Source organism: Porites lutea, chromosome 7, assembly GCF_958299795.1.
Source record: "Porites lutea chromosome 7, jaPorLute2.1, whole genome shotgun sequence".
In the NCBI taxonomy this organism is placed as follows: Eukaryota; Metazoa; Cnidaria; class Anthozoa; order Scleractinia; family Poritidae; genus Porites; species Porites lutea.
The window spans coordinates 19609861-19636778 of record NC_133207.1 but is presented as its reverse complement, the minus strand read 5'-3'; the positions used below and the strand labels follow the sequence as shown (position 1 = coordinate 19636778).

The following is a 26918-nucleotide window of genomic DNA, read 5'->3' as shown; positions in this document are numbered from 1 at the left end:
TAAAAGAGGGGAAACGGGAAGGGACCTTCCTTCTCTCCCCAATCCCTTTTTCGTTTTCCCTTTTCTCCCTATCCCCTCTCGACGTCTGCTACGCGGGCTAAGATGAAGGTCAAAGGAACTATCACCAGGAAATCAATGCTGTTTTAAGTCAATTATGTGAGAAAGTCATACTACTTAGTACCTTAACAGAATGCACGAGATACTCCTGTAGAGTTATAAAAAAGATATCAACCAAATTCATCAGGGAGCCCTAACCATTAGATAATAGAGTTTTCACATGACGTCACGGGGGCCATAGTGGTATCAAAACGGCGGCCATGTTGGTGTCCTAAACCAATCCTCTGGGAGTTCAACTCTTTTCTCATGCCAACGCTTTCTTTTTTTCCAATAAATTTACATAGATGCTGGCCACGTGAGTGCATGGAAACACTCAATGATAATTCTTTAATTGGTTATGTTCGCAGGCTCAGCAGTAAAACTTGAAAAAGTTGGCCCAACTTTCAAGTGTTAATCCGTCTCCACTCTTGCCATCCGTGGCAACAAACGACAGAAAACAATTTCAATGCCTAAATATTGTCTTAAAAAACAAAACGAGACCATTTTTTTTCAGAATTCAATTGATGCAAAAACACGTACGTTTCAGCTTTTACAAATTGCTTTTATGCATAGCTGTGAGGACTTAAGAACGCTTCAACAAAGTAGTGATTGGAAACATTTTATTTTGCAACGATACACTTTCCCCCAAAAAACGCCTTTTTGAGCCTTCATGCTTGTTAGGAATTACACTGTACATAACCAACAATGCCGGCCAATTGCCGTTGCCATTTTTACTTGTTACTCTAAAACTGTTCTTAGTTATTGGACTAATAAATAACTTGCAAGCTTTCTGCAAGAAAATACACGTAGAGTCGCAAAATTAAAGCCAACAAAATGAAATAGTTACATCAAATGAGTTCGAAAAATCTAAAAAAAGGTATTGTACCCGTGTAGGACAACAATATATTTAGCTGTGTACAGAAGTCTCCGATTAAGCCACTATTTCGCAACTTTGTTGGACTAACAAAGATGGATAATCAGTTGGTTGATGTAGGATGGGGGAGAGGTTTCTGAAGCCAAACGAAGGTTAATTTGGCTTCAAAATCTTCGTAAAAAGGAAGCTACGGTTAGTATAGGTAATAGCATGATTTGTAGTGATATTTGGCATAAATACCACGAGTGATATTTCGAAATTGTTATACGTAATTTCACGAGCCGTTAGGCGAGTGAAATTTGAGACAATTTTGAAATATCACAAGTGGTATTTATGCCAAATGTCACGTACAAATCATGCTATTATTTGTTTATACTACTATCCACAAAAGGTTTGTAATTTTCACATGTAGGTATTTCAAATTAAGCTGAAATACCACTGCTCTAAGCCAATCAAATTGCAGAAATTCCTCATGTAGTAGTATAAAAACGGGGAACAAAAACGTGCGAATTGTTTTTGCTACAAAACGAGTTGGATAGCGATATTGCGCGTTTTACCACCCTCGAATCAAACCTACCTTGCAACAAATCAGGATGAAAAAAGTTCTTGCAGACGGTAGAAAGTAGTTCTACTTTTGCTACAAAATCTGTAGTTACCTTAGCGCGTTTTACCGGTTCAAGGCAAACTTTTTTTGTAACAACTGACCTAACTCCCGTCTGCAGCGTTACTCCCGCGTAATTTGATGGTACTCTAACTAAACTTTACCTGAATTCAGTATTCACGCAACTTGCAAAAACTTGATTTGTCGCAAGACATTTTTGATCGTGGTTGGTAAAATGCGCAAGATAGCCTTTTAGCTCGTTTTGCAGCAGTATTGCAAAACAGGTTGCACGTTTTTGTGGCTTAATTTACTGTAGCTTTAATTCGGCTTCAATCTCTTGAAAGAAAGGTCTGCCTTGATGGGTGTGAATTAAAAAAACCCTTATGTCTTAGTTCCAGACCCCACCATTGCGCCTCGGTACTCTAACTAAACGTTATGCCGTATTTACTCGACAAACCGGTTTCGACTCTTCTGTTAGCAGGCATGATCTTCGCATACAGCTATTTCAAAAGATCAGTTTATATTAAAATTTATGCTTAGTTCTGAGGCTTAGACGAATGTGTTATTTATCCCTTAACTTCACGACGGTTTTTTTTGTTCGTTTTATCGGCCCCAAACCTCGAAGACAAGTATGAATTTTAGTATATCAAATGTCGAAAACCCTTCGCGACGCATAGCAATATGGGTAATTTCATTAAAAAAAATTACCAAACACAACCATAAAGACATCTACTGTCATAACATCAGTAAGAAAAACGTTTGTGACCTTTTATCACATTCTATGGTACTAAAACCCCCCTCCGGTTTGACCAAATTGCAGAGGATTTACAGCTAAGCATATGACCGTGTAGTCTTCTCGCGTAGGAACATTAGTTGAACAATACACTGCACCAACATACCAAATTAGTTTACCACACTCTGTCAATATGGTTTTTGTGAGGTTCACACTCGTCAAAACGAGTTCGTCGAAAAGGTTTTCTCAACCTATACGCTTGCACAATATCGGAGCTGGTAGATAAAATCGCCCTGTGTAAGGGAATGCGGATTCCGGATTCCGGTAAATTTTGCAAGTGTAATCCGGAATCCAGGACATTTTTGCTGGTGGAGTCCGTAATCCTGAGCTTTGCAAACCAGAATACATCTTAAGGAATCCGGAATGATATTAACGACTGGAATCCGGAATCCAAGTTCCACCTGCAAAGTACCTGGAATCCGGAATCCACCCCGTGGAATCCAGAATCCAACTGTCTTGGAATCCCTTCCATGGGGCGAACAAAAAGTTCCTTTAGTATTAATACGTTTTCCACTGTCAGGAAAATTCCTACACCCTTCTTCAACTGTACAAAAACGTGAAATTGCTCATCTTCTTTTAAAGACAAAACTACAAATAACTTACGACTGTTACTACGTTGCTGTTCTTAAAATTATTCACTGACAAATTTGATAAAATACAATATTGTTGGGTAACTTGGCGTTTTGGAATTAATTCATTAATTAATTACCTATTATTACAATTACAACATCGAACATTTTTAGGTGAATTTACGGAAAAATATAAAATCGCGTAGATAAAATTCCAACCCACCCTCCCCGCTCCCCGTGCGTTTTCGCTCAAAAGTGATTTTAGGGAAGCTGTTCTACGCAAGCTTTCAGTTCTGGCCATAAGGCTTTGCCAGACCGTAAATATTAATTGTTTCGATTCATTTCGTTGCACAAGAATGTTTTTATCTATGACCACACAATAGTCACACAATAGGATTCAAGCCACACACTCAAAAGTCAGAACCACCTTGTACAGCATAATAAACAGCACCAGAGGAAAGGTCTGCTCACTAGCTTTCACACTTAAGGATTTCATCCACTGAAACAATAGTAGAAGCCACATCGCTGTTCTAAATTTTTGCCCTGACAGCGAAAGGCTTAGATCACACCATTAAAGTTGCCTGTCTCCTGAGCGATAAAACGTTTAAATCCCCTTACATTAATACCAATTCATTAAAAATGCGAGCACCACTGTCTCACAAAAAGCTTATACTCGTTTGCAGCCTGCGTTCTGTTGGTGACATTGGCGGGAAAAATCTGTTATTGGTCGGCCGCGTTGTTTCCCGCGCTGGTTCTCTGTGTTGACTCGCTTGGAGTTGTTCACTGTACTCTTGCCATCTGGCGTCATCGCTTTCGTGTGTAAGGTAACGCTCACCAACAACACCTTCCAGACTCCTCAAGTCCAGCCAGGTCTGGAAGTCCTGAAAAAGAATAAGATGATTTCAAAGAAGAAAGTTGCATTGAACACTCAGTTCAATGACTGGTTAGTTACCAGCACAACATAAACAGTTAACCGCAGCAGGATTAGCTCAGATGGTAGAGCGCCTGATTGCATAGCGGGAGGTCGCGGGTTAGACTTCCGGGACCGAACCAACACTCTGGGTCTTAAAATAACTGAGAAATGATGGTACTGCCTTTGCACTGCACGCGGCTACACCTTCGTGTGGCTCGGATGACCACGTGAAATGGCGGTCCCGTCTCCAATAGGGAACGTAAAAATAGTGTCCCCAATTAGTACTTTCGAGCTAAACTTATTGGCACTAAAATAAAGTGCATTTTTAACGAGAAGTGACACCAAAAGTACCCTTTTCTTTTCTACCGAAAACGGACACCGCGTCACGCAAAAAAACCCTTTGATTGACATCTATATTGAGGAACTAATAAGTGTTCACTTTTCAATGAACAGATTTCTACATATGATCAACAATCAGAATTGTTTAGCCCATTAAGCTTTGAAGTAACAGTTCATTATAATCATTGACAGAGAATTACGTGGTGGTTATTTACCTGGAGCCACGCGTGAATAAGCGACTTATCGCACGTGAATCGACAGCGTTGTTGGACCCGTAAGAGATTGTTAATTAAGTCAATAGCTGGAAAGAAAAAGAAGATATTGTTGCAACATGAACTGACCTCGTATTCATACAAGACGTGTCAGTACCAAGACAGTTGAAACAACCATTTTAAGGGACCGTTTCTCATAAAAGACTATGACTCTATAGTAGGAACCTATCGTAAAAGGACCACCTCCCTTAAAGGAGCTGTGTCACGAAAGTCAGCCAAATTAGGAAATTACAAAATGCCCGTTAAATTAAGAGAAACATAAAAATAACCGCTTAAAACTTTAAAGGAAGGTTAAAATAACATATCAGAAACAACAGTTGCCACGGATGGGCAAAACTGAAGAGGATTGATACGGATTGAAATTAGGGTTTTTGAAAACTGTTCAGCCTAACAGTTTTTAAAGTTGATCCCTGCTGCTTGCAACTTCAAAAATAATGCTCAGGAGACATATTTGTTGGTCTCGGATCTCTGATTTTGTCATTTACATGTAATTTCTTTGCTTACTTTAAGTTCCATAGCTACTGAGGGGGACAAATTGTTAAAATTAAACAAAATAAGTGGACTGCCGTGACACAGCCCCTTTAAGTGTCCGGCAATTCACGACATCTTGGGTGGCCGCTTAAGGGAGTTCCACTGTATAATAAAATTGAATTAATGGCAACGCGACTTTGTCATGGACGCAAATGGTGACAGTTAGCCGGTGAAACACACAATTGGAACACCAAATCACTTGGTGTTAGACCAAACAGCAATATAAAACGATGACCAATCATTTTCTTCCCGATTCCACTTCCACTTTTTTCCCCAACGACCAGTCACTGAACAAGACACCCCGGGGAACCCTGGGTAAGATTCAGAGAACAAATAATATACTGGAAAAGAGTGGAATCCTGGGTGGAAAGAAGCCGCGCAATAACTTATGGGATTATTTGGGGGAGTGGATGGATCGGGGGGGGGGGGGGGAGGGGGGAAGCGACGGCCAAGATCAATAGACACAACTCTATAGGATGCACTTTACAAAAATGAAAGAGAGAGTGTGTGAGGACGGAGCTGAAACTAAAAAAGGGTGGGGGAGAGTTACTGAACGCACATCCCGAACTATTCGTTTAATCTCTCGCGCAGCCGTTGTCAGGAAGAGCGTGGCGTGGCGTCACAAATTACGGGCTGCGTAGGAAACTACCATTCGTCTAAATTAATGCGCTTTTGCTTGTGAAAGCATCATTCTCGCTGACTAGCCATGAAACGGTGCATTGCAACCACCAGACAGCAGTTTTGAAGACTGCCGCACTGGGACAGTGTTCAAAAGTTTTCGTAATCGAAATGAAGTGGAAGCAAAAAATTTTCTGTGCAGTTAGGGATCACTGTCTGGCACAAAACAATATTAAATAACGATACGAACACTGACACTGCGACACTGAGAAAAAGAGATTTAGGACCGAGAGAGTGGACGCTTCATGATGTCTATATAATTTCACAAACCATTAGCTGAAATCTCCTGCCATGGATCCGGTGGGTACATGAAGGCAGCATTGTGAATCTGATCTTGTATATCTTCTTCTTCGTTAAACGGGAAAGTACCACTTAAACTGAAGAAAAAAGTAAAGAACACCTCTAAATAGGGTAACTATACCCTGACTTAAAAACCCTAACTAGAAAAGCGGTAACACATTCACTAGCGAACCAAAGGTTTTCTTTGTGGCCCACAAGGTTAAGAATCCCAACTGGCCAGAGGCAAACCAGTTGGCTATTTACAGATGTGACTAAAAAGTTGAACTCGGAACTGTTGAGAACAAATCCAGCTAGCAGTCAGGGAGGAAATTGAACTCGGGGACTTGGCATTACAATTTTAGCGCTCTAACCGCTCGGCCATGCTTCCTCCACAAATATAAGGATCTGAGGCGCTTTGAACCAGTGCCAAGTGCACTAGACTTTGCAGGGACATTGTGCTGTGTCATCACTCATTGGGCAAGACACTTCAACCCCCAGAGTGAACCCAGCTGTATTTATCATTATCAGTACAAGCACAGGCAACCCGACCGAGGGGATTGAAGTATCCTTAGTCGTTTAATACTTGCAAAACCGGATTACGCTCCGGCCTAGTGAGCCACTTGGCTCGAATGCAGACTCAACCTAGCCTTTTTACAGCCCCCATCTCCACCCTACTTCTCTCATAAAAAAATCCCCGATTTTGTTTAAGGGTAGGGGCGGCTGTCGGCAGGCTAACTTCACCTTACTTTTACCGACTTGAAAAGAATTTTCAGAAATAACAACTATGAGTTCCGATTAACTGTGCTCTTGACTTTTACTAATCCACGGCACAGTAATATCGAGACCTACCTTACATACAAGACGACACCAACCGACCACATATCCAGCGATCTATTGTACCCCTTATTAAGCAGGACCTCGGGTGCAAGGTAAGCTGGTGTTCCCACCACAGATCGACGGAACGACTTCTCTTCGATTATACGAGCGAAACCGAAGTCGCACAGTTTAATCTGAGGATAGCCACATTCATTGGTATCTGAAGATAGTAACACATTCTCGGGCTTTAGGTCACAGTGAACGATGTTTCTGGCGTGAAGATCTTTCAGAGCTACTAAAATCTGCAATACCAAAGAAGACCCAATGGTCAGTTGCTTGTTGAAGCAGTCAGCAAGAAAATTTGAAACTTAAGAAGTTTCGATGATTCGAACATCATTATCATGTTTAATGAGTGTTTGGAAATCAGATGAAAAACTGCTCATTTTTGCATTCTTCATTTCTCCTTCTAAAATAAATTGTTTGGAGAACTTATATCAAGCATTCGACAAAGTGTTTCATCACCAGAAGAAGTTCGTAAAAAATACTCCGCGGCCAAGGTATTTTCAACTCTCTTCTCCGTGTTTCATCTTGTGATGAAACACTGCGTCTCATGCTTACAGTGGCGGATCCAGACCTTCGGGGGGGGGGGGGGGGGCAGCGGGCCCCTCCCCTGGATCCACCACTGGCTTGATATATTTCGTCATGACCTAAAACATCGTCTGCAATACAAGAACATTGCTCTACATCAGGTCATCCCATCACACCTAATAACGTGAAGGTTATACTCGCGGAAGACAACACTCTGAAAAGGAAGATCTAGGAGGCTGTGGATATTAAAAGAACACGTCCCTCTGTTAGCGGTGATGGAGGGCTAGAACTGACAAACATCCATGATGCAATTCTCCTATCATGTGACCGATCTGAGGTCACAAGACCGCTATGTAACCTTGAATTAACTTTCGAGTGATGAAAGCCAAGTGATTTGGCTGAAATGTCTCGACGCAAATATTTTTTACGTTCCAGCGTATCATTAGGGAGCTTAAGCAACGACGACGGTGACGGTAACGAGAACAGCAGAAGAGCAATTGGTTTATAATAGCAAAACAACAACTTTGCACGTGCGTCACCCCTTTTTGTACATTTCTTTGCCGTCGCTACGCGACTACAACGTGAAAGTGCCTAATTTCACGTTGAGTCGAGGACGGGAACACACGACAATCACTCTCTTTATCTCAGTTTTCCTTAATTTTTGATACAGTCTCTTACTATTCAACCCTAGCAAAATTTGCCAACATTTGACGAATTAAACGAGTTGGAATAAGTGCCATAAAGTTTGAAGTAGCGCGAATCCACTTTTTAAGCGACGTTTTCGTAGCCGTCGCCGTTGCTTAAGTTCCCTATTTCTTCCTAATGATCATTATCAAGAGTGAGACGAAATATATAAGAATGTGATACTCGTCGTGCCATGAGCGCGAGACAAAGAAAATTCCTTAAGCGTCAGATCGGGTTGGTAGTCTCAGTATAGTATCGAGGCACACCACTATAGGACTGGTCTGGGGAGTCTATCGCCTTTTATCGTACCTGAGTTATAAGGAATTTTGTGAATCTTTCGTCTAGTCGGCCTTTAGGACTTGACAAGATAAGCTCCAACATGTCACCTTTCATTTTTTCCATAACGACAAATACCTAAACCAGACAAACAAGATGATTACCGCTAATATTAGAGGAGCTCTCGCCTAATGCATCGTTGAGAAGTCTACTTGTTGTGGTTTTTAACCCCTTTTAGCTCCAGTATCAAAAACCAAATTCTCCAGACCGATCTCCATATATTTCCTTGACAATTAGCTGAGAGAATTTGTTTTGAAGATCAAAGCATTTTCTGTCAGCTGATCACTTTATTAATTCTTGCATCATTCCCTCTTTACTATGTATTGATATTGTGGGTCAATTTAGGTTTCTGGGAAACTGCCCACCTACCCCTTCCCTACGTCAACATTAACACTTACTTCTCACTTAGGGCAAAATGTTGGGTTAGGGGAGGGGTAGGTGGGCAGTTTTCCAGAAACCTTAATTGATTGGATATTGTTAGGGGAAAATTGATTTTCGTCACTCTTGGGACTAAGAGGGTTGAACGATAAGGAAACTGGGACGAGTTCACTTTCGCAAAGGCCTCTGGGGCTGTTACTGGGGACAGGGAGAAAAAATTGGCCAATAGCTGACTAGCGCCTCCCAAGTAACAATCCCAGAAACAATCGCGGAGCAAAATTTCGGCTCCAGTCCCGTGGTCGCTTCTAAAGTGGCGCATTCATCTTTGCTTTATGCAATTTCATGTTTCATTGTGTTTGGGTATGGTGATGTATGACAATGAGTTTTCCTGAACATACTTACTCTTTCAGGTGTCTCGAACATTTTCTCTAAGCCCACAACACCGGGATGTTTAACGTGCTGTAAAATAAATACAAACTAGTTACTTGACATGCCGATCCCAAGCTACACTTCTAGTCAAAGCTTTTTGGCTATTCCGTGGGTTTCCGCGCCGGTAACAGTCATCAATGCAAACCCACAATCAGCAGCACTACGCCGTGTACGGTAACCTCACGCAAAAAAGCAGCCTCGTTCGCAGTTCCCCTTGGCGAGTTCGGATATGACGTCACCCGTTAAGCGTGTCGCGTGAATTCGCCTGGAACGAGCGCGCCATCGCGTTCGTTGCCAAGCCTCCTGCGCTCACTCGCACAGCGCTTCTGGCCTAGGAAAGAGGTTGACAAAAACCTTTAAAAAGGCGGCACAAATAAGCGAGCAAACAGTTCCTGATCTCTCAAGTTAATATTAGGCAAATTTTGTAAAGACAACGCAACGTCAAATAAGAAAACGAAAAAGGCGACAAGATAAGAGGAGATCTTGTTGCTAGATCAGGATTGAACGCGACTTCTGGTAATCAATTTGCTGCTTCGTGATTGGTCAAGTCGGCTTTAAGATCCGCGCACGCGGTCCAAACAGTCGTGGCGTTGTCTTTGCTAAATCTCCCGACTGAATAGGTAAGTAAGCGCAATCAAGAAGAGTTTGTCGAACATCGGCACTCATCCACAGATACATCAATAAGCGGAGTGCGATATTCGTCAGAGGGCACAAAGTATAATAATTTTTTCGATAATTTTTGCAGGCATAGCATTAAAACTTGAGTCTCAATCCATGTCCATCGGCCTCGCCATCCGTTGCAGTAGACGACAGGAAACGTTTCGATGCCTAATTATTATCTTAAATAATAACACGGGACCATTATTTTACTAACTCAATTGATGTGAAAAACAGTTTTAACTATAAAGAATATAGCAAATAGATTGAAATAGCCCCTTCAATGTACTACATTCGAGCTACAGAGTGACCTGGGATGCAAAACATTGCCATTTTAGCCATCGCTTTACTTTCAGTTGTCTCTCGGCATTTATTTAAGAGCAACGTAGAAATCCGGAAGTGTAATCGCAGCTTAATTGCTACTAGCCTGGAGAATCGCGACTTCATTCTTTAATTGAGCTTCCTGTTTGGTGGGGAAACGAAGTTTATCAATAACTTTGATAGCCACATCTCGCCCACTCTCACGATGAACTCCTATAAAAGGCAAAAAATAAATCTTAGCAAAGATTTCATTTATGAAAAAAATTAGTTGTATGTCACTAAGAAGAATTCACATTTTAATCATAAATATGAAACTGACTTGTGAAATACATGTATATACCTCTTACTAACCGAGTATGAGGTCCGCACTGTAAGTTACAGACCGATTTTGTTTTCCCGTTAGTACAATAATTACGATATGATATTAATCGGGCGCGCGGGAAAAAAAAAATTTCAAAATTTAGCAGGCCATACAGTTCAGTACGGCCTGCAAAATTGACAAACCACTGCTTGTGTACCAGCTGGGAGATGTATCAATCGATGAACCATAAAACGGCCTTACTGCAGGGTTGTCAATAAGGGCCGATATATAGCCGGCCAAAACCGCCGGCTAGTTCGCCATCCTTAGCAGGCTACTTTCATCTCCTTCCACCATAAGTGAGTCATAACTGCTACAAAAAATAAGCACCAATCGAATAAAATTGTAAAGCATCCGTTTCGCAGTTTTGAATGACATTGAACGCATATTTAAACAGCTTCAGATCTGTGAAACGTTCGAACCGTGCGACGTCGTGGAACGCCTGGGACATTTCGACGGCATTGCTGCCAGTCTTGCGTGTATTCCGACGAAACATCATGGCGTCCGCGGTGGAAAATACTTATTGAACACCCCTGGAGACGCGATTTCCGAGACTTTAAATTTCAAAATGTCCCTAGATGCCTCGGCCCTCAAAAACTTGTGCCTGTGGTGCGAGTTTCAAAGCCGCCTACTATTCATTATCAGCCTGCTACTGAAAAACTTTTTGACAGCCCTGTTACTTAACTAGTTACCCTACACTGGTATTGAGTAAACTGCAGTGGTATTAAGTCAAAACATAGTTACTAGAGGAGACGCTTTATGAATCACAACAAGCATCAAAGATAAAAACCACGGTGCTGCAGTTTATGTTGGAAGCTCCATGAAGGTACACAATCATTTGCTTTCTGATGTGAAGTATATATGAAATAATTCATTTTTGAACTGCGGTTGTAGATGAAAGTGAAGAATGATCATCGCAGCAAATTTTCCAATTTAAGCAATTGGAAAGAAGAAGCCTGAAAAAATCAGGGACCTGATTTTTTCAAGCTTCTTCTTTCCAACTGCTTAAATTGGAAAATTTACTGCGATGATCATTCTTCACTTTCACCTTTGTTTTCTGTTAACAAATTGTGACTGAATAAATTTACGCGAAGAGTTTATTGGTCAGTAAGGTTAAAATGATAGAAACGCTATTGAAAGTTGCAATTGTGCACCGTCAGGTACACAAAAACATAGAACAAAGGAGTCTGACGGGCTTCATAACCTGACTCCAAACTATTAACTATGGTCAATAGTAAACTCTGAGGTTTACAGTTAATGACTTCATTCAGATTCTTTTCAGTGGGCAAAAATAGAGTGCTTCAACTGCTCCTTGAAAATTACAGTAGCTAGTTTAAATTCATCATGAACCGAGTCTAGCTACTTTGAACTGCTACTCAAGTAAAACCGCAGTACTGTATTTCCACTTTGAACAATTCACGTGATAAATAAGCTCAGAAATAGATATATTTCAATGGAAGAAATACAGCGACAGCTTACCGCCATAAACTATTCCAAATTGTCCTGATCCAAGAATTTCATCAGGGAATACTTGATACAGGTGACTAATATCCTAAAAGACCAAAAATGCAATGTTTAACTGGTTTCAAAACGTCCCAAACAATACTGATGGCAAAAAAAAACTGCAGGATAAACTTGAGTGAAAAATGGGTACTTCAGTCGAGCGGGGAAAAAAGAGCGTAGCCTGGGGGAGAAAAAAAGGTGCCTTTTTTCTCCTCCAGGCTACGCTCTTTTTCGCCCCGCTCCACTTGGCAGCCTGTTCGCAGGCTAACAGGAATATTGTTTTGAGCTTCTTTTCTCTGGACGCTAGCTAGACGAACAGGCAAAAAACAAACAAACAAGACAAGAACGAGACGCGCTCTTCTTCCATCTCACCCCAATTCTTCTCTTCTTCTGTTCGAGCAATACAGATAGTGTTACCAAGAGAAACCGATTGGTTGGACCGAGCTGGTTAGGGTTCGAGTAATTTAATTAAAAGCACAATACTCATCGAGGTCTTCGTGGGAATAGACACCTATTATGTCTTTTGAAAGAAAGTGGGCTCGGTTTGATTTTTCACCGACCACCTAATTTACCTCGATAGTACAGTTACCTTATCACGTGACAAGAGTTACCTTGCTAAGTGAATCTGATTGTGGTTAATCAACAATGTGAGTTAAGTTATTTTATCACGTAAGTAAAGTGTACTTACCGTGTGTGAATCTTTAGGTCTCTCTTCTTCTTGTGTAACTTCCATCTCAACATCTGTGTTATTGACAGCTAACAAAAAAATTGATAAACAACACTTTGGCAACTTGTTGTTGAGTTTTAGGAGAAACAAAATGAGAGGTTCGGTACGGACACTTTGTATCCCCTACCCCTGGGTGACACCCTTGTTCCCAGGGTTATCTCATAATTCAAACGAAAACTGTTCAGAGGAAATTCTGTGGCTTTTTTGGTGTGCTACGCAAAAAAGGTTTTAACTTAGGCGGTCTGTGGGGAATAACCTAACTGTCTCACAATACCATTAAATGACAAAAAGGCTAGATGAACAATCTCTAAGTTTTTGAAAATGGTAAAATATTATACGCTCAGTTTAAATGGTCGACAATCACTGTAGCTCTTTCTAGTCACCCATGGCTGTTTAGAAAAGCATAGGCTTTACCTTTCGCTAAACTTAACAAAAACTTCTGTAAAAGTGCTGGCTGGTGAACTTAAAGGGACTGCGTCATGGCTGTCATACTAAAAACGTTTCATATTTTAATTAAGGGAGTAACTTTCTCGACGAACTCGCGAGGAAACGCTTGCTACACAGGCTAATGTTTAATTACCAGCTGTTGATCCTGGGGCACTGCTTGTTGTCGGTGTCACGCAACCTGGCATCAGAGCAGACCGCGTTACATGGGCCCAGGCTTGCCCCGCTACTGTTCCTATGCCACTATCAGGGTCTGGTGTTTCGTTCTCGTCCTCGACTTGCCCTACGTAGTAAACCATGTCACGTGTTTTCATCTCAAAACAGTGTGGAGCTCGAGTGGCATCCGTTGCTAGGGGGTCGATGTTCGAATCAACTGAAAGAATTTCTGACAGCTGTATCTCCTGTAGAAGCGAAAAAAGAACATGAAAATTCTGCAAAACTACAAAAAACCTATTACACTAAGAATATATTTTCTTTTGCGGGATAACTTCGTTTTTCTTTTGGGGGATAACTCGGCTAGGTTAGTTCTTCATCCTTTTTTCGTCTCTATAAGTTTATTTCGAGGCTACAGTGTATTTACGCTACTACACTTAAAACAAACTGCACTTGAAACTATACTAAAAGTGGTTAAAATTTTTTCGCAAGCTTGCATTGAAATGACTTGTATCGAAACGACCGTTGTCCGACCCTTCAGCTCAAGCCGGCGGCACTGCATCTCGTCTTTGACAACTTTCGCATCATGGCAAGAACCATTGAACCTCCATAGCTAAGTTACCTTGTAATATCTGCTACTTGTCGAGTCCTTGAACAGCGTCAAACACTTCGTGTCTAGTCTCCAGTAATGCCTTCTTCTCTGAAGAAAAAAGAAAAACAAGCGGAATGAATAAAAATAACATTTTCTTTATAAGCCGGCGCTGGATATTGAATAGAACCAATATCGCATCCAATAAAGGGGCAAGGAATAAATTAATTGTCTTATTAAATTCTCGACCTTGGCTTTCGCCAAATTGTATTTAATTTTACAAAACATCCTTTTTAAAAATTTGTGCAGGATTCAGGCTGTTAGCCGGACGGAGTTCGCCTAATAAATGCATTTTCGGAGGTTGAGAATTTTTGACAACCATGCAGGCGTTCTTAGGGTTTCGTCTAGCCTGCGAGCAAGCTCTCTTAGGGGGGTCTGGGGGCGAAAGAGGGAGAAAGCTTTCATCTCCCCCGCCCACAGAGCCCCTGAGGCAGCCTGCTTGCCGGCTAGGCTTAGTTACATGTTCCTTCCCTACGAACGCGTGACAAAGGTCTAAAAAAATTGACTTTATTGGGGTAACACAATAGGTGGCCCACAAATTAGGCCAGAAACAAACATTTGAGGATAAACCATAACAAGTTTAAGAATCCCAACAGCCCGGTTAAAGACAAACCAGTTGTCTTACAACCGTGACCGTGAAGTTGAACTCGGGACCAACGGGAACAAATCCAGCCAGCGGTTAGGACGGGGATGAAACTCGGGGCCCTCGGATTACAATTCCAGCACTCTTACCGGTCGGCCACGCCGCCTTACTTAAGCTTGGAAGAGTTGAACTCGGGACTACCGTGAACAAATCCAGCCAGCGGTTAGGACGGGGATGAAACTCGGGGCCCTCGGATTACAATTCCAGCACTCTTACCGGTCGGCCACGCTGCCTTACTTAAGCTTGGAAGGCTATGTGCTCACCTGCATATCCTTGTTAGTGAAGTGCACCATCCAACCCTGTTTAAGAACTTTGGATCCTTTCCTCTTGGTGTGTTTTACCGATACAACAATCCGCTGAAGAGGAATATTATTGCTCATCGTCGGAGTCAGCTGTTGCTGATCGCTGTCCGGCGACGAAGGACTTGGAGGCTCGCAGATTTCCTCCTGGCTACTTCGGCTCGCCGACTCTACTTCACATTCTGACTCATCGTGCTCCCCGTAGGTCATATCATGGGACAGATCCATTTCAGAGAAACTTTCTGAAATGGTGCTCGAATCAGTTGAATATAGCGAGGCTAAGAATCAAAGATAAAACCAATTATATAAACGCCATACAAAACTGGTTTTATGACACTACAAGTGAAAATAAAGGAAAAAATGAATGTAACTGATAACTCGCTGTGTCTGGTCAATAAGAAAAAAAGGAAAGAAAAACATTCGCCAGCTGAAGGGTATACTGATGGTGCATATAACATAGGATTAACTTCGGGCAATGACGCTCTTTAGGTTTCCAAAAATCCCATTGTATTTTCAAGTCACCTGTATCTATCATTGCCACTTCACCTCGGCAGTTCTTTGGCGCCTTCTCGGCACATCTCCGATGACAATTGAACTTACAATCTGCAAAAAAGGAAATTAGTCACTCACTAACATGAGCATATTCAAGGCCCGTTCATTCGTTAAAAATGACGGAACGGTACCGGAAGAAACAAATGACGATTCCAGATAAAATCTGATTGTTTACACCAACAGGTTTTGTAACGCACTTACGGGTAAAGGGGCACGGGACATAAAAGCCCTGAGTTTTCCTTGTTTCTTTCTTTCTTTTTTTTTTGCGACCGGTGACGAAAAAATGTTGTAGATCGGTACAAAAAAGGGCAGTGGCGGATCTCGGAGAGGATCCCGGGGAACCCGGGCCCCAACATTATTTTTAGGCCAAACTGAGGCCTGTACGGCTGAGAAAAATATTTTCGAGGCCAGCTCCCCCTCTTATCTTAGTGACTGAATAAACTACACCCCACTAACTTACAGGTCTGAATCCGCCACTGAAGAAAATGAGCGTTTACACGTTGAAAGGGAAACAAAACGGCTGGTACGGAACCGCCGCCCGGTTAACGGATAAGCATCGGTCTGCCGGGCGGGAGACCGCTAGTTCAAACCCCGGACGAACCAACACGCAGGGTCTTTAAAATAACTGGGGAGAAAGTGTTGCCTTTGAAGAGACATCTGCAAACGGTTAGACTTTCTAGTCTTCTCGGATAAGGACGATAAACCGTAGTTCACGTCTCACAACCCCTGCACGTAAAAACTCTGAAGGACATTAAAGAACCCACACGCTGTTCGTAGAGAGGCAGACGTACTCCCCCGTGTGGTGATCTATCTCTTATGGGAAGAGGGACTGTTACGGGCCCGCAGTAATTGGCGCCACCTGCTGTTGTGGTGTCGCTGCCAAGAACTGGCGAACCTAAGTTGCTCCGTGACAATTCACAATAAAATTCTTTACCTTTGCACTGAAGTCCCTGACGAAACAAACCTCTCAACTGCAAAAAGAAAATTGACCGCATTTCCCTTGAGAAGATCAAGTAACTGTACTTACATTCCGAGCACCATTTGTTTAAGCTACAGCAAAAGCGGGCAACAAAAAACGTGCAACTTGTTTTAAAACTTTGCTGCAAAACGAGTTGAAGAGCGATGTAGCGCGTTCTAGCAAAAAATTTCGAACCCGGTTTGCAACAAATAAGGTTGCAAAGTTTTTTTCTTTTTTGTTCGTTTTTTGCTGCCCGTTTTACCGTACCTTGAAGCCATCAGACAACTAACAAGTTTTTGAGACGCAACGTGTCTAAAACTCCATACAACCTGTACATTCTTAGTTCAAAATTTGAGCTTTAACATCACATATTACTAAGAATTAATTAGGCATAAACTGATGAAATTTTCATGGCGGGGCAATGCTTTGCTCTTTAGAAATTCAGAACTTGACCTTTTTGTAACTTTACAAAATGATATGTAGTTGCAATTAGGAAAGGGGAAAACTTTGTGATCAAGAATTTGCCTATAACGAAGAGGAACTACATGGCTTTCACAAAGATTTCAATTTGCTGGGTATACGCAGTTAGTAGCAGGAGAACTGAACAGAGCTCTAGGAAGTTCTAATTTTATCCTATTCCTCTTTTGTTTCCTATGAAAGAAGGCAGTTCCCCAAGTTAGTGATAAAATTATCCCTGAATAAAACTGAACAGGAGACATCACTGACCAGTCTCTTGCATATCTGACAGTTCGTTGGCCTCTTGTATGAATGAATAGCAAACGTGTGTGGCACTTGAATTCTTCCTGAGAGCGCTGGCTCAATCCAAACCGGTCGCCCACTCCATGTAGCTCTTCTTTCTTTCAATGATGGCATGCTGTCATTTAGCGAGTTAGATTGCTGAAGTAAAACAGGGTCAACAACCTGTGATGACGGCCTCGGAAGGGTGTTTGCATTCGAAGGACTACTTACTATGGATGAGCTGGCGCGATGTCTTGAGTCTGAACAGTTATTGGGTATTTTGTATGCACATTTCTTGTGATAATTACCGCCACATCCTGTAACGAAGGCAGAAGTCATACATCGTTGACTGCACAGATTATGAAAATAAAAAACTGGAGAAGGCACTTAGTTTTGACAACAAAGACTTTAAAGTGGCCGTATCCTGACTGTCTAGTTCATTTTTTTTTATAATTCCAGTTACGCGGCCTTTTTGGCTATATAACTTGGGAAATTACTTGTGAATGGCAAATTTACTGCTTCGTGTCACACAAATAATGTCTCCGTAGCATTATACCAAACGTCACAAACAAGATAACTGAACTTTGAAAAAGTGTTAGGCTAACAAGTTATCAAAAAACCACGATTATAATCCGTTTCAATCTTCAAGTTTGTCCATAAGTTCCTCCATTTGAATCTTAAGTCCCAAATAATGGGCTGGAGCAGACGGGCAACGTGAAACTTCTAATCGCAAACCGCGGTTTGCCGTTTGCTGTAAGATGGCCAAACCTGATCCTGAGGTGTCTAATCACTTTGACCGTAGCCTTCATACCTTCACATTTGAGTCCCTGTTTTACAAGGCCAAAAAGCATCTGACCACAAAAGTCACAAAATGTAGGAGATCTGTAGGAGTGGACCGTCAGAAGGTGTGGTCGAATGATTGTCTCATCCTCGGGAACTTTTGCTACAAAACAAGTGGCATGGAAAAATTATCAACAGAGAATAACAATAAATCACATTGTGCCCTATTAAAACTATCAACAAGAGATAAGCAAGGAGTAGCTGACTGAAAGGGGGCTGTGGGAACACAGAGGGTAACCATTAGAGTGATTTTCGTATGACCTTGAAAAATGGTTTCCGTAAGCGTTTGTTATTTGTTTTATCAGCCCATGGATGAAAAGAACAAAACATGGATTCTTCGTTTTCCTACCGAAGAAAAACCTAATATGGAGAAGGCACTGTTCGATTGGCCATTAGTGTTGCAGTATGACGTCAAAGCGAAGTATCGGTTGATTTCTAGAAGGTTCTTCGGGCATGAAGTTTTTTCAGCCGAGCGTTCGCTTTACCAACCAAAAGCCAGGTGCGTTTGTGTCCGTTCGATAAACCAATAAAATCGCTTCATTTCCGTTCGTTTGTTGTTTTTGTTTTGTTCGCGCGTTTTCATTTCAAGGTCATACGAAAATTGCTCTAACATAATACTTGAAGTAATACTTCTGTCACGATAATTATTAACATAAGGGAGCTTAAGCAACGACGACGGCGACGTCAACGAGAACGGCAAAAATGCAATAGGTTTAAATTGGCAAAACAACAACTCTGCCCGTGCATCACGCTTTTTTGTACATTTCTTTGCCGTCACTGTACGACTACGACCTGAAAATGCCTAATTTCACGTTTTGTGGAGGACGTGAACACACAACAACGACTTTCTTTTTCTTTTCCTGAACTTCAATACAGCCTGTTAGAATTCAGCTCCTGAAAAAATGCCAACATTTGATGAATAATTTATTGAAAGAGATGAAATATGCGCGATTGAGTTTGAAACAGCGCGACTACACATTTAAGTGACATAACGGCCATGTCAGAAAATGTCACAGCTGTTATGTGAAGATTCATGCACCAAACTTTTTGTATTGATGGCTGATGCCTTTCACGCAAGGGTCGAAGGAAGGAGGGAACCATCCCACAAGCCCGCTGGTGGCTAAACAGTCTAATGCATGAGGCACAGACCCTTTGACACCAGAGGCAGGTGTTAGGGCTGCCACTGGAGAGGTACATGCTACTGCCTCTCTACAATGTATCTGACACCTGCATTTTTCCTCTGAAACTAAGCCTCAGGGAGGGTACTTCCCAGTACAGCTGTAACAGGTTCATAGGGATGTGCTGCTGCATGGGCTGGGATCGCATTTTCATGAGTGGATTGACTATAATGGGGTTACACTTTCACAAAAGTTACTAGAATGGGTATCACACTTTCCCGATTTTGGGGTTAAGAAAATTTTTTTAAATCTACAATGTAGGAATTTGAAAAAATGTTTGAATTCATTAATTTTTTTTGATGACTGACCTATATGTACAGTGTACTAGGCTTTATAAGGCAGATGCATAAATAGACTTGCTGGCAAACTAAATTACATCTGCCTAAAGGTGACTAAGATGGGGTGTATAACTGGCCACACAATAGACAATACTGGGGTAGAGATTCTGAGAAGCCAGCAGTGCATAACCAGCAAAGATTGACCCCAAATAGCCTTCCTCTCCCCCTCTCCCTCCGGCTAGAACTCAGCTTAGTTTCAAATCTCTGGTTGCATTCCATTGAGATGATCCAGATCAGGATCAGTGACCCAAGATTACTTGGATCTCACAGCACATCAATTTGAAAGGAACTGATAAACAGGCCATCTGATATTACGCAATGGTGCGATTTCGCACAATTGACCTCAAATCGCATCCAATCGCATAATTTGAGGAAATCGCATAATTCGTAAAAAATGAATTCTAACTTTAATTAAACATTTTCCCAATCTTAATGTTATTTAAGGTGATTTACCACTAAAGAAAGCCTTCCAAGACATCTGAAACCTTCGATCGCGGTATCTGGGCAGCCATTTTGATCTCAGAGACAAGCAGTGTGGTCAGCGGTGTAACGACGTTACGTAATGTTAAGCAAGTGTCCTTTTTCTTTTCCAGATCAAAATAATCGGACAAATTTAACTATTTTGTTTTAAAATAGATGTTTTATTATTCCTTTACATTCAAATTGTCCGTTAAACAACATTAAAGTGGTTTTTCTCATTTGAATCCTGGTAAAACAATGTAAATTAGCCCTGAAAAAATTGCATAATTTATCACATAATAGTCCTATCTTATCGCATAATCTACCCAGAAAATATCGCACAATTTCTGATTTTTTATCGCACCCTATCAGATGGCCTGGATAAATCCACCCTGGAAAAGGATTCATTGCTTCATTGATGTACCATGGTCCGAGTGGTCTTGGATCACTGATCCTGATCAGGATCATATCCCACAGGAACCCACAATATGGATTTCTTGTTTGATCTTCTGCTACCATGACTCATGTGGTATTCCAGCCAATTGACTCTTAAGTTGGTATTGAAACAATTTTGGTCATGACAGTATTTGATATATTACTAACATTCAAAATTTTCTTGACATCCAACATACAAGCAAATTAGAAATCAAATCAAACATAGAGCGGTTTTCATTTGAGTGTCGAAAAGTAATTGGTTTTGCACTTTCTACACGATGCGATTGGCTTAAAAGATTCGCGCCACCTTTTCATCCAATCAGAAGTAAAACCAAAGCCAATTGTGACGCGCTCGCATGCATTTTCCCGCGCTTTGCGTCAGCCACATGTAATTACTTCGAGTTTTGATTGGTTCAATGTATTGTCTGTGTCCTATGTGATTGGCCAGAGTAATTACTTTGGTTTTGGTTTTACGACACTCAAACGAAAACCACTCTATACAATCATGTACATTCTTGTGTACTGAATGTGTTAACCCTTTAAATCCCAGTAGTGACCAACAGCAATTTTCTCCTAACAATATCCATAGATTATCATGAGATGAGGTTATGAGAATTAATTAAATGATCAGCTAAGAGAAAATTCTTTGATCTTTTATCAAATTCTCTCAACTCATTCTTTAAGGAAGTGTATAGAGATCAGTTTGGAGAATTTGTATGTGGATACTGGGGCTTAAAGGGTTAATGGGGCTTTCATGAACATAATATCTGAACATACCTGAAACAACCACTTCAATAACAGATGCTTCATTGAGTTGCTCCACACTTGTTAACTTTTCCAAGATGTTTGTTGAGGAGTAGTTATGTACAAAAAGTATGACTTTATCAGCTATGCCAATACACGAGTGGTCCGGGAACTGGAATGAAATCAAACCAAAAAATACTTATTAAAATATTGAGAATCACCCACTGTAAAAATTTTATGAGTTTTTTCTGTATTTAAAACAATAATTACCCACAACTTGCATTTTCCTAAGTAAGAATTAACAGGTTCTTACATAACTGGTTATTCAGACCAATCCAAGCAATGCTAAGATTTATTTGTAGACCGGCATACAATAGATTAAGATACTTCCAGCCATGAAAAGCTTTTGTTTATATATGTAGCTAAAATAATAGAGTTCTTTCATAGAATGAATCACGCAACTACAAAATACAATCAAGCTTTAAAATGTCGGGCAGTTTTATTTAGCCTACATGTACCCCCCTCAAATGTTCTGCTCAATTCACCTTCTGAGGGTCAGATTTCAATTCAATTTTCAAACAGTGAAAGGGAAGGAAAATATATAAGTTAATGTGAACTTGAAATAGTGACTTGTAGTTCGTACAAGTACAGTATGTGAGAGAGAACAGGTTTGTTTACAACAACGGTCATCAAAAGTCACATGAAACTACACATAAAATCTGATGCTCAGAAGGAATTAACTGCATTTACCACCTGGTAAATGTCTCCTTTATGTCAAACAAATCACTGCAAATTCATCATAGGTCACAACTTACAGTCATTACATTTGTATTATTTTGCAATGATTTTCGGATATACTGGATTATGCCTACATAATCTTCATCATGATGCCACTGACAGTTGTTTAATTAACATTGGCTACTGGTTAGGTTTAGGATTGTATTTTAATTCAAGATCATCATTGTTTTACTAATTTCAAAGTCATCTACACAATATGATCAAAATAATTCTCAGACCTGATAAATTTCAAGTCAAAGTCTACACACCACCTTAGATCTAACAATAGGTTTGTCTCGTCGCCACCAAGAGCCAAAAAAAGACTTTGTTAGCAAACGAACCTTCAAGGATGTGGCTTCAAAGCAATGGTAGGAATGATTTGCCCTGCGACACACATTGTAAGAATTACCAACAATTTTTCATGCCTGGGGCATTAGGAATAACACATCATGTTGGCAAAAAACTCTTAACTGCTTAGCATAATCATATGTTGTATTGCAGAGCTGAAACCCATGTACAGTAGAACCTCGATATAACAAACATCAGTGATCTCGGTGATTCAAGCATTCTGACTGGGGGTTTTGCCAAAGTTTCAGAGGTAGAAGTTTTTGAACATACAATGACATCCTAGTGCTGATGTTTTTGAAGGTAAGAAAAAACTTCATGGTGTTTAAAGAGGGTGATTTATTGCGCAGTGATTCACTATAGCTGACTTTTTACACGCTCGAAACAACTTTTATCGCTAAACAGAAGAGCGAGGACATTAATAATATTTAAATCACCATTTTGTGAACTCAGGATTTCCTTGCAAGATGAATTTTGCCTAGAAAGGGAAGTTAATTTATGAAGAAAACAAGGAAAGCTAGCTAATATTTTTTCCAAAATTGTACATGCCAGCAAGTAAACAATGCAAAAAAACACTACAGATAAACAACGCTCTCCTCAATCATAGCCATCATTGACAGCATTTGCGACAAACAACAAAAAATAGAATGGTGGCCTTAGTAATATTTACCTTACCGCTTCAAAGGTTACTAAATATTCTGCCACTATTCACCTTGATTTTAAAGAATAATAGTTAAATATTCTTCATCCCAAATAATAGTTAAATTCATGGAAAAGGAGTCAATAACTCAATAACTTGTTTCAGCCAATACCAGCGAGAATGTACAATGTTAATAAAAGCACAGACATTTTAGGAACTGTATACCTTTGAAGATCTTTAGACACTTGTGTGCAATACATTTTGGCGACAAATACATGGCACAGTTATCTCAATGGCTAGGCTTCCCAGACATTTTCTTTGGAAAGTAAGTGAAAGATTGTGTAGGACACAGGATAGGCTTTTGCACATTATGCTCGCAATTCTTCGAGCATTTTAGTGAACCATAGAATCATGCATTATTCCAGCATTTATTTTGAGTGGAATTTTTCCAAAAAAATTGTTTGTTTTTTTTTTTGAGAGGAAATGAATTTGAAAACATTTTTTGATGAGAAAATGAGCACTTAATGTCAAAATCTAAAACAAAACTCAAATGTCACCCTTATAAAGCTGTTTAGACCATTATCTTTTGGTCTATGAAAAACATTAACTCGGATACTTCGTTGTTTAGAATGAACATTAAAAAAGCCTCTGTACATGTATATGATAAGCAATACTGAACATTATAGCGGAAAAAATGAAGCATCAGTTGGGAACCAAAAGCATTGTAAAAAAAACCTATCAGCAGAGGGCGAGGTGGAAGGGTGTCGTTTTGTTCCAGCATAATAACAGGCATTAAATCATTAATGACAGTCTCCAGCCAAGCATAATTTTCAGCATAATGCCCTGGTATCATGCGGAGCTCTCACGTTAACCCTTTAAGCCCTAAGAGTGATCAGCATCAAATTTCTCCTTGTAATATCAATGCTTTGTAAAACAGAGTGGTCATGAGAATTACGGACATGATCACACAAGATGAATCTAATTGATACTTCAACAAATTCTCCCCACTACTTTTATTGAAAACGTATAGGGATAACCAATGAGAATTTGAATTTTGATGTTAGGGTTTAAAGGGTTAATTTGTTGGCAAAGAGTGAGTTTTTTTGCAGTCGTCACCATCCTTGGGGGTCTGAGGGGCACGCATCCTCAGAAAATTTCGGAGGACTGAAATAGCTAATACGTGTTTTCCTTTATTCTGAGTGGAAATGTGCTGCCTTCAAGAAAGTATTTAGATCTCAGGTTTTACTATAAGACAACAAATATCAACACTTTTGTAACAGTTTGAATTATCCAGAAATGATATTAACATGTTATCACACCAAACCTTTTTGCTGTACATGTACATGCTGTCACTAAGAGCAGGAGCATGTACAATATAAAACTGACTGATTGGTGTGAAACAGAAAACAAGGAGTAAAATAATTATTATAGCCTGGAAGACTGAAAATTATTTACCTACCCAACTAAAGCAGCAATCTTCTAACCAAAAATCAACTTCTCAATTCAGAGACCTCAAATACATGAGAAATAAACATTTGGCTGAATCAGCGTGAGAGTGTAAGATTGGATTGGTTTGCATGAGTTTAATGTTTAATGAGTGAGACTTAAGAGCTCTGTATCATGGGTAATATATGCCAGGAGGCATAATGCTTGATGTCAGGAGCATGAACTAATTTTACAGGAAAATACCCAACGTAGGTCTATCACTTATGTTGCAAACAACTGCTCAGAACTCGTTGTTAAAAATGCAGCTCAGAAATTTGTTGCTCAAGACAGCAACAAATCATGCTATAACATTATCTGTGTTTTAATGGTTTCCAATATAAATGTAAGCTGATGCCCAAAAAAACCTGTCATCAAGCTTTATGAAGCATCAGCGGGACACTGGCCAAAGTCATTTTCTCTGGGAACAGCCTAAGATATATTGTACCAAGTGAATTAAAGAAAACATTTTACAGACATCTTATATCCAGCATCATCTGGTATTTTCTTATAACTTAAATGATAAGCATAGACTACAATACTAGCCACTTATTAATATTTTATTTGTCTGTTATCAAACATGTTGACTACAGATTTGGCAGAACTGTGGGTAGCAATGCAATGGACAAATAGGAAAAAACACAAATTGTTAAATTTTACAAATAAACTATATAGCTCTTCTTAATAACCATTTAACAAATTCAATTTAAACAGCTGTTTTGAGAAAGTGAAAACTTTAATTTTCACTAAACCATCACGCAAATTAACTAATTTTGATCATCATTTTAGCATCTGGTTTACTTCTTTGCCCCTTAAACATTACTTTTGGAACATTACTGTAAGCGAGAAATTAAGATAAAAAAAATAATCACTGATAATTCAAATAAATTGGTCAATATTTTTTTAAGATGAGGCTAAAATATGCATTCTTAACATGCTGCAAGCTAATTTTCGTTATCGCGTGTTTTATATGCATGACGCTTCATTCACAAGGCACATGTCATCATTTTAAAGTTGAAGCTACAAGTAAGTAAGCAAAACTCGTTCGCTGTACATTTTTTAGGAGAACACAAATGTATAACCCGAGTTTATTATAATAGCCTTAAGCATCGAATCCATTAGAAAATAAGAAAATATTTTTCGAACAGTATGCAGTAGGTTTGTTCTAATCTATATTCACCCGAATGGCCCCTTCTTACAACAGGAAGTTCGAATTAGTACGAAAAGCAATATCTGCCTCGATGCTCGATTTTTTATCTTTCTTCTGCATTTCCAAATTTTTCCCCAGCAAAAAACGTCGGACAATATCAATAATACGACTTCTGTGGAATGTACATGAAAAATCGGCAATAAACTACATATTCAAACGCAATTTTACAGCTGATACTTGCTTGGGCGTCGTTACGATCTAAGATCTTGACAACATTCGAAACTAATGCCTCGATTGTAGATCAATCACCTCACATTTAATATACAATATGGGTTTTTAAATGGCAGATTTTGTACTCTTGACAGCGACGTAAATTATATTTCTAGATCCATTCTTCTTCGTTAAGGGACACGTTTTCGAAAAAAAATTTGCCGGGCAAAATTGGTTGCCAATATGGTAAGCTCAAGTCTTGCTTGGGTACCCTTGGTTGAATGAACTGAAAATATATATATGACATTGTTTGTATGTTATAGCCGCCTGTTGCTTCTTTCGCAGCCACACGAACTGGTTTGGTTGAGTTGAGATATCTTGCCCGCGAAGTAGGGTAAAGATTGTGTAGCATACAACCTTAAGATGATAACAAATAAATACAAAATGATTTACTGAGAGTGGCCTACACGAGCTGTCATTTAAAGCTTATGCCTATACAATCCGTTAAATAAACTAAAACAAAAAATATAACCCTCGCGGTCAGGGGAATTTTAAAGGGATGGTGTTGAATATAAAGAACGGCGGTTAGATAAGCTCAATGAAAAATAACGTTTGAAAAACATGCAACGCCGATTGATCAGATCAAATCGTCAGTCAAATTGTCGTTTCCAAATGACAGACTCACACCACGAGAGACCCCAACCACGAAGATAAGATTGAGATTTTCAAATCAGTGACAATTTCACGGCACCGAGAGCACCTGGTCTAAGTACATGTTAGCGATTTGTACCTTTTGGTCGAGGAACGAACATGCCAGTTCCTTCAGAGCGTTAAGATCTTTCCCTTCAAAACCGTAGGTCTCGCGAGCCAGACCGCACTGCAAAGTTATTCCTCTTGACCGACGTGGACCGTCCTCAGTCATCGTTCTTCTACATACAAACCATGAAAGGACTTTCTGTTCACATCAATCACAATCAACGTAAAAAGGCGACAAATTTCGCTGGCCAAAGAGTTGCTACTGTCGCTGACTTAAAATATTTCGCGGACAATATGGGCGACAACATTGTCACGTGACAGGTGCATATTGCCCGGCAAAAAAGTGAAATGCTCGAAAATCATGAAACGTGTTTCCGGTGCCATTA

The 26918-nt window shown here is 40.1% G+C and overlaps 1 protein-coding gene across 1 annotated transcript; it reads right to left on the bottom strand.

Annotated features, from left to right (window-relative positions):
- Positions 1-699: 699 nt before the first annotated feature.
- LOC140942605 (serine/threonine-protein kinase D3-like) lies at positions 700-26852 on the bottom strand. The gene is made up of 18 exons (XM_073391525.1): positions 26567-26852; positions 21206-21344; positions 17990-18121; positions 17167-17495; positions 16417-16453; positions 15453-15533; positions 14895-15208; positions 13962-14039; positions 13323-13587; positions 12704-12771; positions 11992-12064; positions 10261-10367; positions 9150-9206; positions 8343-8447; positions 6795-7063; positions 5937-6043; positions 4401-4486; positions 700-3814 (listed from the first exon to the last, which is right to left on the bottom strand). Exons 1-18 carry the CDS (start codon positions 26696-26698, stop codon positions 3590-3592), a joined length of 2604 nt encoding a protein of 867 aa, XP_073247626.1. The 5' UTR covers positions 26699-26852; the 3' UTR covers positions 700-3589.
- Positions 26853-26918: the final 66 nt, after the last annotated feature.